Source organism: Hemiscyllium ocellatum, chromosome 8, assembly GCF_020745735.1.
Source record: "Hemiscyllium ocellatum isolate sHemOce1 chromosome 8, sHemOce1.pat.X.cur, whole genome shotgun sequence".
NCBI classification, from domain to species: domain Eukaryota; kingdom Metazoa; phylum Chordata; class Chondrichthyes; order Orectolobiformes; family Hemiscylliidae; genus Hemiscyllium; species Hemiscyllium ocellatum.
The window spans coordinates 57,042,090-57,060,255 of NC_083408.1; the positions used below are offsets into that span (position 1 = coordinate 57,042,090).

The window sequence follows — 18,166 nt, forward strand, 5'->3', positions numbered from 1 at the left end:
GGACTGGTTAGCAAGGTTAGATCTCATGGAATATAGGGGGAACTAGGTATTTGGATACAGAACTGGCTCAAAGGTAGAAGATAGATGGTAGTGATGAAGGGTTGCTTTTCAGAGGTCTGTAACCAGTGGTGTGCCACAAGAATCAGTGATGGGTCCACTGCTTTTCATCATTTATATAAGTGATTTGAATGTGAACTAGGAGTAAGTTTGCTTATGACACCAAAATTGGAGGTGTCGTGGACAGCGAAGGTTACGTCAGAGTATAATGGGATCTTGATCAGATGGACCAATAGACTGAGGAGTGGCAGATGGAGTTTAATTTAGATAAATGCGAGATGTGGAATTTTGGAAAAGAAAATCAAAGCAGGACTTATACACTTAATGGTAAGGTCCGAGGGAGTGTTGCTGAACAAAGAGACCTCAGAGCGCAGGCTCATTGCTCCTTGAAAGTAGAGTTGCAGGTAGATAGGATAGTGAAGCAAATGTTTGGTATGCTTTCCTTTATTGAGTAAAGAAGTTGGGAGGTCATGCTGTGGCAGGACATTGGTTTGGCCACTTTTGGAATATTGCGTGCAATTCTGGTCTCATTCCTATTGGAAGGATGTTGTGAAACTTGAAAAGGTTCTGAAAAGATTTACAAGGATGTTTCCAGGGCTGGAGGATTTGAGCTATAGGGAGAGACTGAACAGGCCGGGATTGTTTTCCCTGGAGCATCGGAGGCTGAGGGGTGACATTATAGAGGTGTATTAGATCATGAGGGGCATGGATAGGATAAATAGACAAGTTCTTTTCCCTGGGGTGGAGGAGTCCAGAACTAGAGGGCATAGGTTTAGGGTGAGAGGGGAAAGATTTTAAAAGGAACATAAGGGGCAACTTTTTCATGCAAACTGTGATGTATGTATGGAATGCACTGCCAGAGGAAGTGTTAGAGCCTGGTACAATTACAACATTTAAAGGCATCTGGATGGGGATATGGGTAGGAAGGGCTTAGAGGGATATGGGCTCGGTGCTGCCAAATAAGAACTAGATTAATTTAGGATAGTTGGTCGGTATGACCGAGCTAGACTGAAGGGTCTGTTTACATGCTGTACACTTCAATGACTCTAAGTAATTCTTAAAGCTATACTGCCACTGTGTTCCCTCTGAACAAATGAAGCAGGAAGACCAAGCAGGTGATTTTTGCCAGAACTGCAGATTTCATGTGCCGATGGTGCCATCAAGTGTTTACTCATAGATTTGCTGAAGGTGCTACTAAATGCTGAAATGGATAGCAGCTAACAGGTTACCACTCAGTGAATACTCAGCACACCATGCTCATGAGTATGCCCACTATCCTGACAGCACACATGACGGTTTTACTCTGCTGGTATTTGAACCACAATATCTGCACAAAGGATAATTGCCAGGGGACATAGGGTCCTCCATTTAACATATGGTTAATAACATTCTGCAACCTGACCAGACACATGGCTGCCACTGAGAGCCATGTTACTATACATAACAGCAGCTTTCTGGAGTGAAGCAATGGTCTTCTTGCTTTCTTGCTCTCAGCAGATAGTATCCTGATTTATAGTGGTTTGGTTCATCCTCCACAACCTGGCCATCATTAAGGCACAGCTCTTTTCAGCAGAGATATAATGAGCATCTCAGAGCAGGAGGAGGATGATGTGGAGAAGAAGTCAGAAGAGCAGGAAAAAGGGAAGTGTTAACCAACACCTTTTCTCTGACCTAGCTTTCTGCAATTACTTGATTAAACTGTGGTCCCAAAGAATACAAATCTAAATTCATGATGTCTAACAATCACATGTCTTGCTTTCTCATTGTAATGGACAATAACATGCTCTAGACACAACCCTGAAAATAGTAGCCACCACAAAATAACAAATACAAACCAATTTTATCTGACAACCCACTCAATATTCCTTAAAAAATGTGACTAAGCAACTTTCCCTTAGTGACTGCCTTGTGGGTGCTTTTACCTGGTCCAGTTATCCCGTGCAGTGTGATGTTAGTGGAAGACTATTGACTTTCACTCTGGGTGACTGCAGATGGCTTGCAGAGTGCCCTGTTATGGATTTAGAAGGTCCAACCTCCACTGCATTACCCCAGAATGAGCTACAGAAGACTAAGTTGACTGACCTAAAGGCAACAGCAAAGACACTGATGCAGTGGCAATGTTCGGAGCTCCAATGTTTTCAACATTGAGACTGCCACCAGTCGGGGAACACATTTTAAAACAGCTTATTAATCTGCTGCAGCATTGACTACAGGACCATGTGAGACCCGGCAAGTCACTTTTGAATTCTGGTATCAGAGTTCTGGCAGCAGCCTGAATCAGCATGGCAACGAGCTGAGATTTCTTGACTTTAGTCTGAGCTTCAACTATACAACACAGATACTGGATAGTTTCTGCTGTAATGGCAATGGAAGCAGGGACACTGGGAATGCTGCACCATGGTGGAGTGTGTAACTGTTCTCGTGGAGTTGGGAACCACTTCCACACTGGAAAGGTCCTGAACATAGGCCTGTCAAGCCAGTGCAGGACTACTCTACGTTTCTTTCCAGTTATATTAGCAGGCCTGTCATTGCACCAAGCCTTTCATTATGCATGCCCATTAGTGTTTTTCTATCAGCCATCCACCAATGTCATCATCTGAGTCCTCACCAGAGAAAACATTTGTGAGCAAATCCACAATCCACTGGGATGGAATCTGTGCTGTGCTTTCCCTCCATTCTGGTGAAGGACACTTGGACTTAGTGATTCTACTGGCAGATCCTCTTCCTACACTACTTCTAAAGTATGTAGACTCCTCCTATCAGAGCTACAACAAATAAAACTGAAAATATTGTGGATAAAATGCAAGAAGGTTGTTTGAAAGGAACAAACTGCCAGCTCAATAGTTTCAGTCCACTGCTGGGCATGGTCTCAATTGTGTCCATTCCAATCATGGCTAGAGCCTATCTTTCTATGGGAGCATTCACAAGTAGCCATACTTGACCTTCTTCTGTTAGATGTTGGTACTCCCAGTGATGGACCCACTTGCCCTGCAATATAGAAAGGTGTGTTAATGAGTGTGCAATGTGTTTTAATAAGGTCCCTGATTCGGCTGAATAGCTACCAGTGCATGTCACAGTGACGTAAGATGAGAAATGCAAAGTTTGAGTCATGATTGACAAAGACTGTTAAAAGGTGAATGACGAGATGTTATGAATGCATCATAACAAGGCTAGAAAGTCACTTGTGAATGTATGGCATGTGAATATGCATTCACTAACCTTAACCAGCCATAGTCTTTGAACCTTTTGTGACATTAGATCCAGGGTTTTGGGGCTGTATAATGGAATTAATATTCTTATTGCTTTCATAGTGTCTGTCTGGAGGACACCATGGCAATTGAGTGACAAAGGACCTCTTTTCTTCTATTCACCTCCTACAAGACCTCTAGCACTATGTTGGACAAATTTTAGACATACAGCTGATCTGTTGGACCAAATCCATTCTTCTGCCCTTAGCTCTTTCTGAACCAGTTCCAGTTCCTGCTGCAACCAACAGACATCTTGCTTTTAAGGGGTGCTGTTTGACTGAAAGTAGTGCGATTAATTTGAAATGGTGGTAGCCTCACACAATCTTGCGCCCTCTGCTCAGGCATCCCTCTACTTAACAGCAGAATTAGCATAGTGCTGTTAGTTAAATTTGTTGGCAACACAAAATTCAGGTGATACTTGCATCCCCATGAAGAACAACAACATGGGTTCAATTCCCACACATGCTGAGATTACCATCAAGGTCCCGCCTTTTCACTCACCCCTCACCGGAGGCACGGTGACCCTCAATGTAAACCCACCCACTCATCTCTGTCTAATGAGAGAGCAATCCTGTAGTCCTCTGGGATTATGGCGACTTTACCTTACCTTTTACTGTGAAGAGATGGGATTTAATCACATATTGTGATCCCAATACCTCTTTACAAGTATAATTTATTTTTCTCCCACAAATTCTTAATGTTTCAGTAATCCACTGGGTGTAGGCATTTTAAGGAAGAAGGAAAACTGGAAGATACTTTTGTGAAGAAAACAATTACTCTACTCAGCAATGGCTCATGAAACTTTTCCTTCACATAGTCACATCAAATAAGTGCACATACTAGCTCAAAATTCAGTTCTTCATACCCAGGACAGGCCTTCATCCACTTGCATGCTAACATTTTCTTGGACTTATTAGTCATTAAATTAACTCATATTTGACAGTGATATAGCAGATAATGTACAAACGTCACATGTAGAAATTTGAGCTTAAAGACATGCCTGTGCTGTTAACTGGTTGTGCGGGTCATGATTCCTGATGTGTAAGTGCCAGTTCTGTTTAAGGGAAGCAACAGGTAAACTTTGTGCTGCCACCTCACTACCGTGATTTGGGCATGACTCACATTGCTGGCTACCTCCCTGCACAATGGGGGCTGGGGGCCCAAGATCACACAAAGATAATACCTGTCCAGCTAGCTTTCAGCTATTAATGGTAAGTCTATTCCACCTAACATAAGATGGCACTGCATCTCTTAAGAATGACAATAACTGAAACAGACTATTAAAGAGAGTAGAATAAAGTAGAGTACCACCAAATGGAGAAGGCACCAAATTTCACCAATATGCTCAGTAGGGAGCAGTTACGGTGAATAGAAGGAAATATAACTTTTCCTTGTAAGTGTAGAAGGACACTCAGAAGGGAGTGGAAGAAGATGGCCCATACTCACCAAACTAAGGATCTCTTTTGCTGCTCAATGCACCACACCCTCACTACTCACCTGGCTGCTTTTAGCCGCATGTGGGACTCAGGCCTAACATCCACACACTCCCACTCACACATATCCAGCTTCCAGTGAGGACAATCCATTACCCAACTCTCATCACCTTTCCAGGTTTCATCTATGGCAGGCACAACATCCAGATATAATGTCCCACTTGCAGCAGGAAAGGAGTGCTGCCAGGTACACCCTCCATCATGGAGGAAATCAGAAGTCACTTGGCATTAGGTTATAGGCCAGAGGGTTTATCTGAAATCACAAGCTTTCATAACACTGCTCTTTTGTTGGGTGAAGTGACTTCACCAAACGTGGAGCAGCTCTCCGAAAGCTTGTGATTTCAAATAAACCCTCTGGACTATAACCTGGCGTGGTATGACTTCTGACTTTGCCCACCTCAGTCCAACCTGTATCTCCACATCACAATGGAGGATTGGTGCTCCACATCACAGAGTGTATGGCAATAGACTCCACAGAATTTCATTCTGCTGAGATAAATGAAGATAATAATGTGCTACAGTTCTCTGCTCTATTTCAACTCTCTAACCACTTAGTGATGGGTCACTGGTTGTACGTTGGCTGCAGCCAGGCCAGGGAAAATGGATGGTTCATGTGTTTTTTTTTGCAGGGGATGGTGGGCAAATGTGGTGAGTTAGGTCACAGTCGAATTCTGCTATTAGGCATTAAGATGAGGAATTCAGTAAGGCAGTATAGCAGAAAATGCAGACTATAGATCACTCTGATGTTTGGTGCATTGGCAAACCCACAATAGAGCCCATCAGGAAGCATGCAGCTGTCTGGCTCCAACATGATAGATGGCATCCAACAACATTGGATTCCATTCTTTCCACCATGAAAGTGGTTGCCAATTTTATAACTGCACCTGCAGACCTGACTATTTGAGGGCCTTCTTTTCAACGTCCACTGCAGCATGAGTGAAAAACTCCCAATACTTCAGTCCTGCAAATGGAAGTCCAGACTGCAGTCATAGAGATGCATGCAAATACCATGCTAGCTCAGACTGCTACTATCATTGCTAATTCATTGTTCAAAAGGGTTTGCAGGCTCACTCAGCAATACAGAAATCTGCCCTCTAGCATATTGTTATTATTGCAGAGTGCCCCACTCCTGGGGGTAGCACCAGGGGCAGTGGAGGATGAACCTTTAGTTCTTTGTCGGTATGCCAACACTCATATGTCTACCACCACCATTGCTAATGCATCTCAGCCAAACAGAGGATGGCAAAGAGGCATCACTGAGGAGTACTCTGGGAGAAGTCAGCTCAGTCACCACAACTGAACAGCGGATCATGGAAGAAGCCAATGTCCTCCCATACGTCCTTGACTCCACGTCCTGGTTAATTTGTAGACCAAGATGCACTGCCACAATGTACCTGTGTTTGAGGTATTCATCGGTTTTTCCCGCCTGAAAGAACCAACTACCAAAAGCCAACTCCAAAAACATAATACTTCACCAAACTTAGCCCACAAGAAAAGGTATGTCAAAAGCAGCTCATCTATAACTCTTTAAGTGACCCTAAATAATGCTGCTGCTTGGCTAACCCTGCAGATGATATATTTGTCTTTCTGCAGTGATAGCCAAATTTGGATCACACGGGTCCACTGGATAAATTTGTACAATGGACGTGTGTGATCCCAATTTGGCAGATGGGCATCATATCACCTAAAAGACGCGACTTAGAATGGCACCAAATGAGTTGTTTCTGGTGCACACAAGGATCCCTATACAACTGCCTTTGTCAAAGTGATATGCTACATGGGCCACATTATAAATTGGGCTAAGCTGGACTGATGATGTCATCTAAGTGCCTGACATTCGCTTATCAAAGGATATATTACAAGGCCATTCTGAAGGCCTCACAGGGGAGATTTATGATTGACCTCAAGTCCTGGGAGCAGCTCAACCAGCACGGTGGCACAGTGGTTAGCACTGCTGCCTCACAGCGCCAGGGACCTGGGTTCAATTCCCGCCTCAGGCAACTGACTGTGTGGAGTTTGCACGTTCTCCCCGTGTCTGCGTGGGTTTCCTCCGGGTGCTCCGGTTTCCTCCCACAGTCCAAAGATGTGCGGGTTAGGTGAATTGGCCATGCTAAATTGCCCGTAGTGTTAGGTAAGGGGTAAATGTAGGGGTATGGGTGGGTTGCGCTTCGGCGGGTCGGTGTGGACTTGTTGGGCCGAAGGGCCTGTTTCCACACTGTAAGTAATCTAATCTAATCTAAAAACTGTTACACCTGGTGTCACCAAATTAAAACAAAATGGTGCAGTTTCTTCTAAAGAAATTATTGTCAGAGGCAGAGAGTAAAGACAGAGGAGAGGAAATCCTGAACCAACAACACATCGATTATCTACAGCAAACACGATCAGCTTCACCTAAAGGGGTGAACAACACAGACAAGGAAGGTGTTATCTGAACAGAGCATTCACTTGGTGACAGGATTCACCAGTGTATAGTCCATATGTAGCTTTATACAAACCCCATGGCTTATATGAACAATAAGAATTAATTGTGCATGCCTGTAGATATAGTTCAGAAATGATGTCTTACTACTTTTCTGATACAGTCAGCTAAGTGACTAATAATGGAAGAAGGTTCGAACAGTGTACCTGTCAAGCTGGAGTACATTTTCAAAGTCATATATTGCTGCGTGCCACTCGCCACGTTCAGTGTACAAAATACCACGATGCAAAAATGATTCCAAATTCTCAACATCTTCATTGATAAGCACTGTAAAGAAAGGGAGATAAGCTTGTTAGTCAAACTACTATATCCAATGAAAAGTCTGTCTTGTTTATTAGTTACTTTAATTCTAAGATTTCTATGCAGCATTTAGACATATCAGTGAAAAAAGTGAAGGGGTGACAGTGCAGAGTTGCACATGCCACTACTCCACTGATTCCAGTAAAGTTTGCAGGATCACAGTGGGGTTCGAAGATTGGTATTTCTTCAACAAACTGGGAGGTGCATAACCTATATGTGGGAGAGCACATAGCATGACTTTCAGCAAGAATGAATGTAAGGTTGAAGGGAGACAAGTTGTGAAAGTGTCAAACATGTCCCATATTCTTCTCCCACCTGTGTAAGGTTACCTCAGAAACTGATATGAGAAGAAAATTTCTCGTCAATGTGGATTTGTTTCTCTTCTTACAAAAATAAGTTGATTTGTTTTATCACAACAATCAAATCAGTATTTTTTTTCCATATTACATATAAACACGAAATCTTTTTGCTTCTTTTCAGTGTTACAAAACACCTCTCTGGAAGTTTCCTCCTATCTCATTCCACTCCCTCTTCTAATCCTGCCTTCTTGTGTATTTGTTACTTTCTGGTCCTCCACTCTCCAACAGGAAATGATCTGTTCCCCTTAGTCAAAGGGTCAATAACACCGGGGCATAACTTTAGTTGAAAGGCAGCAAGTTTGTGAGAAGATTTGTAGCTCGGGTACTCGTTGTTGTGGTTCTGTTCGCCAAGCTGGGAATTCGTGTTGCAGATGTTTCGTCCCCTGTCTCGGTGACATCCTCAGTGCTTGGGAGCCTCCTGGGAAGCGCTTCTGTGATGTTTCCTCCGGCATTTATAGTGGTTTGTCTCTGCTGCTTCTGGTTGTCAGTTCCAGCTGTCCGTTGCAGTGGTCGGTATATTGGGTCCAGGTCGATGTGCCTTTTGATTGAATCTATGGATGAGTGCCATGCCTCTAGGAATTCCCTAGCTGTTCTCTGTTTGGCTTGTCCTATAATAGTAGTGTTGTCTCAGTTGAATTCATAGTGCTTGTCATCTGAGTGTGTGGCTACTAAGGATAGCTGGTCGTGTCGTTTCATGGCTAGTTGGTGTTCATGGATGCGGATCGTTAGCTGTCTTCCTGTTTGTCCTATGTAGTGTTTTGTGCAGTCCTTGCATGGGATTTTGTACACTACATTGGTTTTGCTCATGCTGGGTATTGGGTCCCTCGTTCTAGTGAGTTTTTGTCTGAGAGTGGCTGTTGGTTTGTGTGCTGTTATGAGTCCTAGTGGTCGCAGTAGTCTGGCTATCAGTTCAGAGATGCTCTTGATGTATGGTAGTGTAGCTAGTCCTATGGGTTGTGGCATGTCCTCATTCCTTTGTCTTTCCCTTAGGCATCTGTTGATGAAATTGCGCGGGTATCCGTTTTTGGCGAATACATTGTATAGGTGTTCTTCTTCCTCTTTTTGCTGTTCTGGTGTACTGCAGTGTGTTATGGCCCTTTTGAATAGTGTCTTGATGCAACTTCTTTTGTGTGTGTTGGGGTGGTTGCTTTCGTAGTTTAGGACTTGGTCTATGTGTGTGGCTTTCCTGTGTACCCTTGTGCTGAAATCTCCGTTCGGTGTTCTCTGTACCATCACGTCTAGGAATGGGAGTTGGTTGTCCTTTTCTTCCTCTCTAGTGAATCGGATTCCTGTGAGTGTGGTGTTGATGATCCAGTATGTGTTCTCTATTTCTGTGTTTTCAATTATTACAAAGGTGTCATCCACATATCTGACCCAGAGTTTGGGTTGAATTTGCGGTAAGACTGTTTGTTCTAATCTTTGCATTACTGCTTCTGCTATGAGTCCAGAGATGGGTGAGCCCATGGGTATGCCATTGATTTGTTCATGTATTTGTTCATTGATCTGGACACTATCCAAATGCAAGGCAAAGGCAATGACCACCTCCAGTAAGAGACTCTAATCACTGCCCCTTGACATTCAATGAAGTTTTTAGATTACTTACAATGCAGAAACAGGCCCTTCGGCCCAACAAGTCCACATTGACCCTCCGAGAGCAACCCACCCAGACCCATTCCCCTACATTTACGGGCAATTTACCATGGCCAATTCACCTGACCTGCACATCTTTGGACTGTGGGAGGAAACCCACGCAGACACAGGGAGAATGTGCAAACTCCACACAGACAGTTGCCCGAGGCGGGAATTGAACTCAGGTCTCTGGCGCTGTGAGGCAGCAGTGCTAACTGCTGTGCCACCGTGCTGCCTTTGTTAAATTAAATTGGTTACCATCACTATTAATATCCTTGGGGTTACCATTGACCAGAAACTCAACTGGACTTGTCACATAAACACATTGGCTACCAGAGCAGTTCAGAGGCTAGGAATACTGTAGTAAGTAACTCATCTCCTGATTCCCCAAAGCCTGTCAACTATCTACAAGACACAAGCCAGGAATGTGATGGAATACTCGGACTTGTCTGGATTGGCATAGCTCCAACAGCACTCAAGAAGCTTGACATAATCCGGGATAAAGCAGCCAAGTAAATTGGCACTACATCATAACCACCCACTCCCTCCACCACCGATGTTCAGCCATAGCAGCGTTACTATCTACAAGGTGCGTTGCAGAAATTCAGCAAAGATCCTTATATAGCACCTTCCAAACTCATAACAACTTTCATCTGGAAGGACAAGGGCAGCATGTACGTGGGAATACTGTCACCTGCAAGTTCCCCTCCAAGCCACTCACAGTCCTGACTTGGAAATATATTGATGTTCCTTCACTGTCATTGGGTCAAAATCCTCGAATTCCTTCTCTAATGGCAATGTGGGTCTATCTGCAACCTGTACACTGTAGTGATTCAAGAAGGCAGCTCACCACCACCTTCTCAGGGGCAGCTGGGATGGCAATAGAATGCTGCCAAACAGCAATGTGCACATCCCAAGAGTAAATGAAAAAAGATTTTATAATCTATGCTCAGCAAATGTTTTCATTTTATCCTTTTATATTGTCATCTCAATGAATTTCTGACAACACTGACCCCTGTGGAATTCCACTAGTCACTGACTGCCATCCTGAAAAATGCTTTACCCGTCCTCTCTGCCTTTTGCCTGCATCCATCTTCTATTCAGGCATCCTCTATCCATGCCAGTACCTTGTCCCTAATAGCAAGGGCTCTTATCTTACTTACCAGCCTCTTATATGGCATCTTGTCAAAGGCTTTCTGGAAATCTAAATAGATCATACAAACGTACAAATTAGGAACAGCAGAAGGCCTTTCAGCACTTCCAACTTGCTTCACCATTCAATAACTATCCCTAACTCTAGTTTCCTGTGTACCCCTAATACCTGTTGGTTCCTTTGTTAGTCAAGAATCCATCTCCTGCTGAATTTAAAATATTTAATGATTCTGCCTCCTCTGCTTTCTGGGGAAGAGAATTCCACAGACCCACAAAGATTTCTCCACATCTCTACCTTAAATGAGAGAACCTTGAGTTGTAAATTGTTTCCCCTAGTTCTAGATCATCTACAAGGGGAAACAGCCTTTTAGCATCTACCTAACGGGTTCACTCTTGATCTTATATGTTTCAATGAAATCATCTCTAAATCCTGTAAACTCCATTGGAGATAGGACCAAACAATCCATCCTTTCCTTTTAAGATAAACACTTCATCAATTAAAGTGAACCTTCCCTGCAATGTTTCTAATGCAATTTTAGTCTTTCTTCAAGAACAAAACAAAATATTTCTGGGTATTTTAGGCATGGTCTCATCAAAATCCTATATGACCACAGTAAAACATCACTACTTCTATATTCCACTCCATTTGCATTAAATGACAAAATTTAATTTGGGTTCCTAACCATCTGCAGGCTAATGTTTTGTGATTCACGTACCAGGACATCAAGTTCCCTTTGTAAAGCAGAATTCTGCAATCTCTCTCTATGTCAATGATATGCTTTTTTTTTATTTTTCCTGCGAAGGTGGACAAGTTCACATTTTCCTATGTTATACATAATCTGCTAAATTTTTGCTCACTCACTTAATCTATTTATATCACTTCGCAGACTCATTATGTTCTCTTCATAACTTACTTTGCAACCTCTCATCATGTCAACAGCAAATTTTAGCAAACAGATATTCAGTCCCTTCATCCAAGTCATTGATATATACGGTAAATAGTTCAACCCCAGCACCAATTTCTTTGGCACTGTGTATGCCAATACTCACTGCTTCTGGCACCATTTCTGAATTTAATCCAACCTTCTTCATCCTAACCAGGAACTGATTCAGCTTTCACACAAAAGATATAGAAGAGCATTCACCATGTAAGTGTTTTCATGGGTCTATTATTCTCTCAAAGAATAACCAAGAATAATAATCAATTATCTTCGCTCATACATCAAATGCATGTGGAATGTCTAGTCTTCCCTAATCCATTTAGTTGTCTAAATTATTTTGTTGAAATTATCTCAAAACGGATGGAGCCTTTGGTCAGGGGAAAGGGAGGCCAAAGACAGGATTGCCTGCTTCAAAGCCTGGATAAACTTAAACTTTCAGAAGCCTGTAGAAATAGTAATAGTAAATATAGTTTGCTATTCCTACAGAAGAACTCCCACCTCAGGATCTGCACTGCAATAATGTAAGTTGGTCAAAACATTATTATATCTCAAAAGACATTTTTAGTCCTTTTATAAAAGGACCAAAGGGTTAACAAACCATAACTCACTCACTCGCATTTGGAACAGGATTTTTCAGACTCTGCAAGGTGGCAGTGCCTGATGTGTTTCAAATGGTGCAGGTTTCCAAAGTGCATATTTAAATCAAATGATCTAATAGCAATCCAGCTTCCACAAGCAGGAAGATGGAAAGGCTCACTAGCAGGCATCATTCTGGAATATGCATTACCACATGTTCCTGAGAATTCTTGATAACTAAATGTTCATCGAGATCAGCATTTCTCTTACCATTAACAGCTTATTTGACCAGAGTTTAGATTAGAGTCCCCACATTCCCCACATACGTTCGAGACACCACCCACGCCCTCCACCTCCTCCAAGGCTTCCGTTTACCTGGCCCCCAATGCCTCATCTTCACCATGGATATCCAATCCCTCGACACCTCCATCTGCTATGACCAGGGCCTCCTATGACCAGGACCTCAAAGCCCTCTATTTCTTCCTCTCCCAAAGTCCCCACTGACACTCTCATTCATTTGGCTGAACTGGTCGTCACTCTTAACAATTTCTCCTTCGAATCCTCCCACTTCCTCCAGACCAAAGGGGTAGCAATGGGAACCCGTATGGGCCCCACCCATGCCTGTCTCTTTGTTGGCTACGTAGAACAGTCCATCTTCCGTTGTTACACTGGCAGCACTCCCCACCTCTTCCTCCGCTACATTGATGACTGCATCAATGCCACCTCGTGCTCCTGCGAGGAGGTTGAGTAGTTCATCAACTTCACCAACACATTCCACCCCGACCTTAAATTCACCTGGACCATCTCTGACACCTCGCTCTCCAGCTCCATCAAGGACTACCAGCTTGACACTGACATTTTTTACAAACCCACTGACTCCCACAGCTACCTGGATTACACCTCTTCCCACCCTACCTCCTGCAAAAATGCCATCCCGTATTCCCAATTTCTCCACCTCTGTCGTATCTGCTCCCAGGAGGACCAGTTCCACCACAGAACATACCAGATGACTTCCTTCTTTAGAGACTACAATTTCCCTTCCCACGTGGTTGAAGATGCCCTCCAACGTATCTCATCCACATTCCACACCTCTGCCCTCAAACCCCACCCCACCACCATAACAATGACAGAAACCCCCTGGTCCTCACTTTCCACCCTATCAAGCTTCGCATAAACCGCATCATCCACTGACATTTTCGTCACCTACAAATGGACCCCACCACCAGAGATATATTTCCCTCCCCACCCCTTTCTGCTTTCCACAAGACCGTTCCCTCCATGGCTACCTGGTAGGTTCACATCCCCCAACAAACCACCTCCCATCCTGGCACCCTCTCCTGCCATCGCAGGAATTTCAAAACCTGCGCCCACACCTCCTCCCTCACCTCCATCTAAGGCCCCAGAGGAGCCTTCCACATCCATCAAAGTTTCACCTGCACATTCACGTATCCGTTGCTCCCGATGCGGTCTCCTGTACACTGAGGATACTGAACGCCTCCTCGCAGAGTGCTTTAGGGAACATCTCCTGGACACCCGCACCAATCAACCACACCGCCCTGTGTCCCAACATTTCAACGCTCCCTCCCACTCTGCCGAGGACATGGAGGTCCTAGGCCTCCTCCACTGCTGCTCCCTCACCACCTGATGCCTGGAGGAAGAACGCCTCATCTTCCGCCTCGGAACACTTCAACACCAGGGCATCAATGTGGACTTCACCAGTTTCCTCATTTCCCCTCGCCCCATAAACCCTAGTTCCAACCTTCTAGCTCAGCACTGTCCTCATGACCTGTCCTACCTGCCAATCTACATTCCCACCTATCCGCTCCACCCTCCTCTCTGACCTATCACCTTCATCCTCACCTCCATCCACTTATTATACTCTTTGTTACCTTCCCACACCCTCCTCTCTGACCTATCACCTCCATCCCCACCCTCATTCACCTACTGTACTCTTTGCTACCTTCTCCCAGCTCTCCCCTGCCCACCCCCCAGTTATCTCTCCAACCTGGAGGATCCCTGCTTCCATTCCTGATGAAGGACGTTTGCCCGAAACGTGGATTTTCCTGCTCCTCAAATGCTGCCTGACCTGCTGTGTTTTTTTCCAGCACCACTCTAATCTAAACTCTGGTTTCCAGCATCTGCAGTCCTCATTTTTGCCTAGCTTATTTGACCAGAGAAAGCCACAGTCTATTTTCTTGCAATCAATAATATTTGTGTAAAAAATAACTTACATAAAACGATAAACATTTGACATTTTTGGCTTTAGTCACTAATGTAACTATTGGAAACATCCACTTCTGCAAATATTTGTATAACCATTCGCTATAACACATATTTAAGTCTGCATTATACCTGAAACACTGAAGTCCTGTAGAGCTTGCTGTGGTTGAATCTTTCTCAGCAAGCAGCCTCTGTGATAGAAAGCCACCCAGTTGTTAGGATCCAAGTGGATAGCAGTAAACAAATCCTCAATTGCTTCCTTGTGCATTCCTTGTTTCGTATATGCCTGTCCACGATAAATCCTAACATGGAAAATTTGAAGAAACATTATTGTAAATCACAACATGATACCTGGAAATGAATAGGTCGATCATGCATGTGTCTATCCTTCAAGGGTGGAAGGGGAAGGGTGGATTAAGGCCAAAAGATAGGATGGTGAAGGTGATATGATCTGCAGAACAGGGTCAGTGTCGCTGCAAATACAGGAGCTGGCCACCTCAGCATCAGCCCACCTCTGTCTCCACCCAAAGACTGACTCCAGGCTATCCCAAAGTACAGGAGATAACAATCCCAACTGTAGCATTGCCTTATTGCAATGGGATGTGGGCAGCAGGGCTTTGAATGAGCTAAAAGCCACAGAAAGCAGTGGATGCACTTCTGTCTGGAGTATACTGGAACAGTCATTCTGGAGGTGACAACATCATGGACAAGGGTTTCAGATAGATTGGGGTAGCAGTGGAGGTTTGAGTAAGGTATGACAGCTAAGGTTTGCTTAGGACTCCAAGGTTAGAAACAGTCTGATTCAGTTTGAACTGTGTGCAAGAAAGAGGATAAAATTTGTGGCAAATGTGCAGGCTTTGATGTGGGGGTTGGAAACAATGATTTTCATTTTATTTTGGGGAAACCTATCCACTTAAACTGAATAATAGAAATATCTCCCTTTTAATTCATCTTCCAAGTCATTTACAACTGAACTTCCAAAGTCACAACTGTTTAGCTTTGGCCCTCCATTCATGATAACATTTCTATAGATAGTGATCTGCTTAACCGCTCTCAGCTCCACATTTGACACCTTCATCCAGATTAGAACCATTACTCTTGCTTACCTGGTCATTTCATCAGGATCAGCCTTTATTTACACTTCCTTAAGTCTGAGTGATGCAAGTATGAATGGATAATAGGTGACCAACTGGTTTAGCCATTTACTATCAGGTCTGGCTCAACTACAAACTGACATTATTAAATCCTGCTCTCATTTATGAAAAAAATGTTCACTTATTCCATGGAACCTGAAATGCAAATATAACTCTGCTTCTTTTCTCTACCTAAAATATTTTTCTAAGCCCCTTCCCCTTGTCTCGTCCATCCTTACCTTCAACAACAAAGAGATCAAGGATTCCTTGATCCACAAAATATCTTTCCTGAGGCAAAGTGATCAAAACTGAACAGTCCTCAAGATGTGATCTAACTCAGCTCCCATAAAAGTGAAGCAAGTCTTCACTGCTCCCAATCACATCCTCTTGCATGAAAGGGCCAACAATCCATTAGCCTTCCTAATATCCTGCTGCACTTGCTTGTTAGTAGCATTGACAAGGGCACCCAGTCCTCACATACAACTACACCTTCTAATCTCTTACCATTTAAGAAGTACATTGTACACCTGTTTTTCCAATCAAAGAGGATAATCTCACATATTTCCATGTTATATTCCATCTTGCCATGTTCTTGCCCATTCACTAAGCCTGTGAAAATCCTCCTGAAGCAATTTTATACCTTCTTCAAAATATACACACCCAGTTAGGTGTTTATCATCCACAAATTTGGAAATATTGTGTTTGGTTCCCCACTTCCAAAACATTGATATATATTGTGAATTTGAGGTGAAATCAATTTTTACCAAGGATAATTTGGATGCTTAACTGCTTGAAATGTCTTTCAATGACTTGACATTGAAAAGCAAGCAGACTTTAGGAAAACATTTGAAGATGAGGAAAGATCAGACAAAATGTACAGCAATACAGGAAAATGGTCAGTGATGTGCTGTGTTCTACAAGGGCAAGGGCCATCACTTTCTCTCTGATAATTCACACTCACCCTGGTTCTGCCACCACAGACAAATTTCACCAAAGCTTGTTGGCTATCAATCTGACTATTGCATGCAGCAACTCCACTCTATAGCTGTCAATCACATTCTTCTCCACGTTCTTGCTTTCTGGGCTAAAAAGCTCTACAAATCCAAATGTGCAGAAAGTAAATGAGCACTAAGAAATGAAGCTAAGAGTCATAGGATGAATCCTGTTCAGATATAATTGGTTAATTGCATTCCTGTGTGCACAACCCAGCCTGGCAGGAGCATGTGAATCAGAAATTCCTCTGTTCTCCAAAGTGAAGGTCTGAAAAGCTAAAGTGCAGTCTGAGTTGATGCAAGATCAGCCATGATAATGGTTGAGGCTTGTGGTTTCCCTTTGCTAACTTTGATGGATGAAGATGGAAGAGGACATTGTTCATGTAACATTCAAGGACAAGTTGAAGAGACATTAATTTTCTTTCATTCTTGTCATATTTTCTCACAATTCTCACCATTGCCCATGTTGATCAAGGAAACAGAGAAATTCTGCCCTTAGTTTTTACTGCATATAGCCTCCCTCCAACCCAACTTCACTTCTTTTCTTCACTCTTCAGAGTGAAAACTAGCTGAATATTTACTGTTATGAGAAGGGAATTATCACGTTGAGCCCTCATGTAACTTTTATATGAAGGGTCTTGTAGGGTCTATTGTATAGCCATTGAGAAGAGCAGATGTATCAGAGATTACTTTGCTGTAACTGATGATGATGTGGAGAGCTGGTGTTGGGCTGGGATGGACAAAGTTAAAAATCACAAAATCAAAGTTAAAAATCAAAACTTGTACTTCCAAATAAACCTGTTGGACCATAACCTGGTATTGTGTGATTTGTAACTGATGATCACTAAGAGCAATTTTAAACAAATTATAAACTCTCCTGTATTGCTTCTGTCTCAAAAGACATTGCACTTCCCTCCTGGAAAAGAAGAAAGCTTTACCAGGATGAAGTTTTCTTTAAAACAATACTTAAAATTCAGCAAGTTTTTAACATCATAATCACTTTAACTACTAGTGCATTCACGGTTATATAAGTAACAACAATCATACATTTTTAATGTACAAAAAAGCTTTATTACAAATATTCAGCATTATTTTACAATCTTATGGCATCTAATACATCTTGCTGGTTTTAATAAATAGATACCATCCTTTGCTCTTTGAACCAAGATTCGCAGGTATCACTGAGAAACCACTTAAGACAATACTCCAAGTTTCAACCAATCTTCCAAAAAACCTTACAGCAAGTGATTAAAAGAACTCCAGTGGAAATTAATCACATTGGTAGTTCCTAGGTACAGTTGATAATTTGACTAATGTTTAAATGCGTTTAAAAAATTCTATTGTAACTTACCTGGCTTTAGCATTGCCAGGTTCCTGTTTGATTAGTGTTGTAAGATCCTGAATTGCTAACTGCCAGGTGGAATTCTCAAAATAATATAAAGCACGTTTCATCAAAGCATCTGTTCTTTTTGGGTTCAAACTAAAAGCCTACAACAAAATATATAAAATATACATGGTATCTGAATTATGGTATTTTTGCATTTATCATGTTTCAGTCAGTAATTGGTTAACTAATTTAGCATTCAA

At 42.8% G+C, this 18,166-nt stretch overlaps 1 protein-coding gene across 1 annotated transcript in view; it reads right to left on the bottom strand.

The window, feature by feature from the left end:
* The window catches only part of ttc6 (tetratricopeptide repeat domain 6), a 198,897-nt gene that overhangs the window by 103,911 nt on the left and 76,820 nt on the right, over positions 1 to 18,166 (bottom strand). Inside the window, exons 17-19 of the mRNA XM_060828959.1 lie at positions 17,931 to 18,067; positions 14,587 to 14,756; positions 7,424 to 7,544 (exon numbers count right to left, since the gene is read on the bottom strand). Of these exons, the coding sequence (XP_060684942.1) occupies positions 7,424 to 7,544; positions 14,587 to 14,756; positions 17,931 to 18,067 (428 nt within the window). The remainder of the gene's footprint in view (positions 1 to 7,423; positions 7,545 to 14,586; positions 14,757 to 17,930; positions 18,068 to 18,166) is intronic.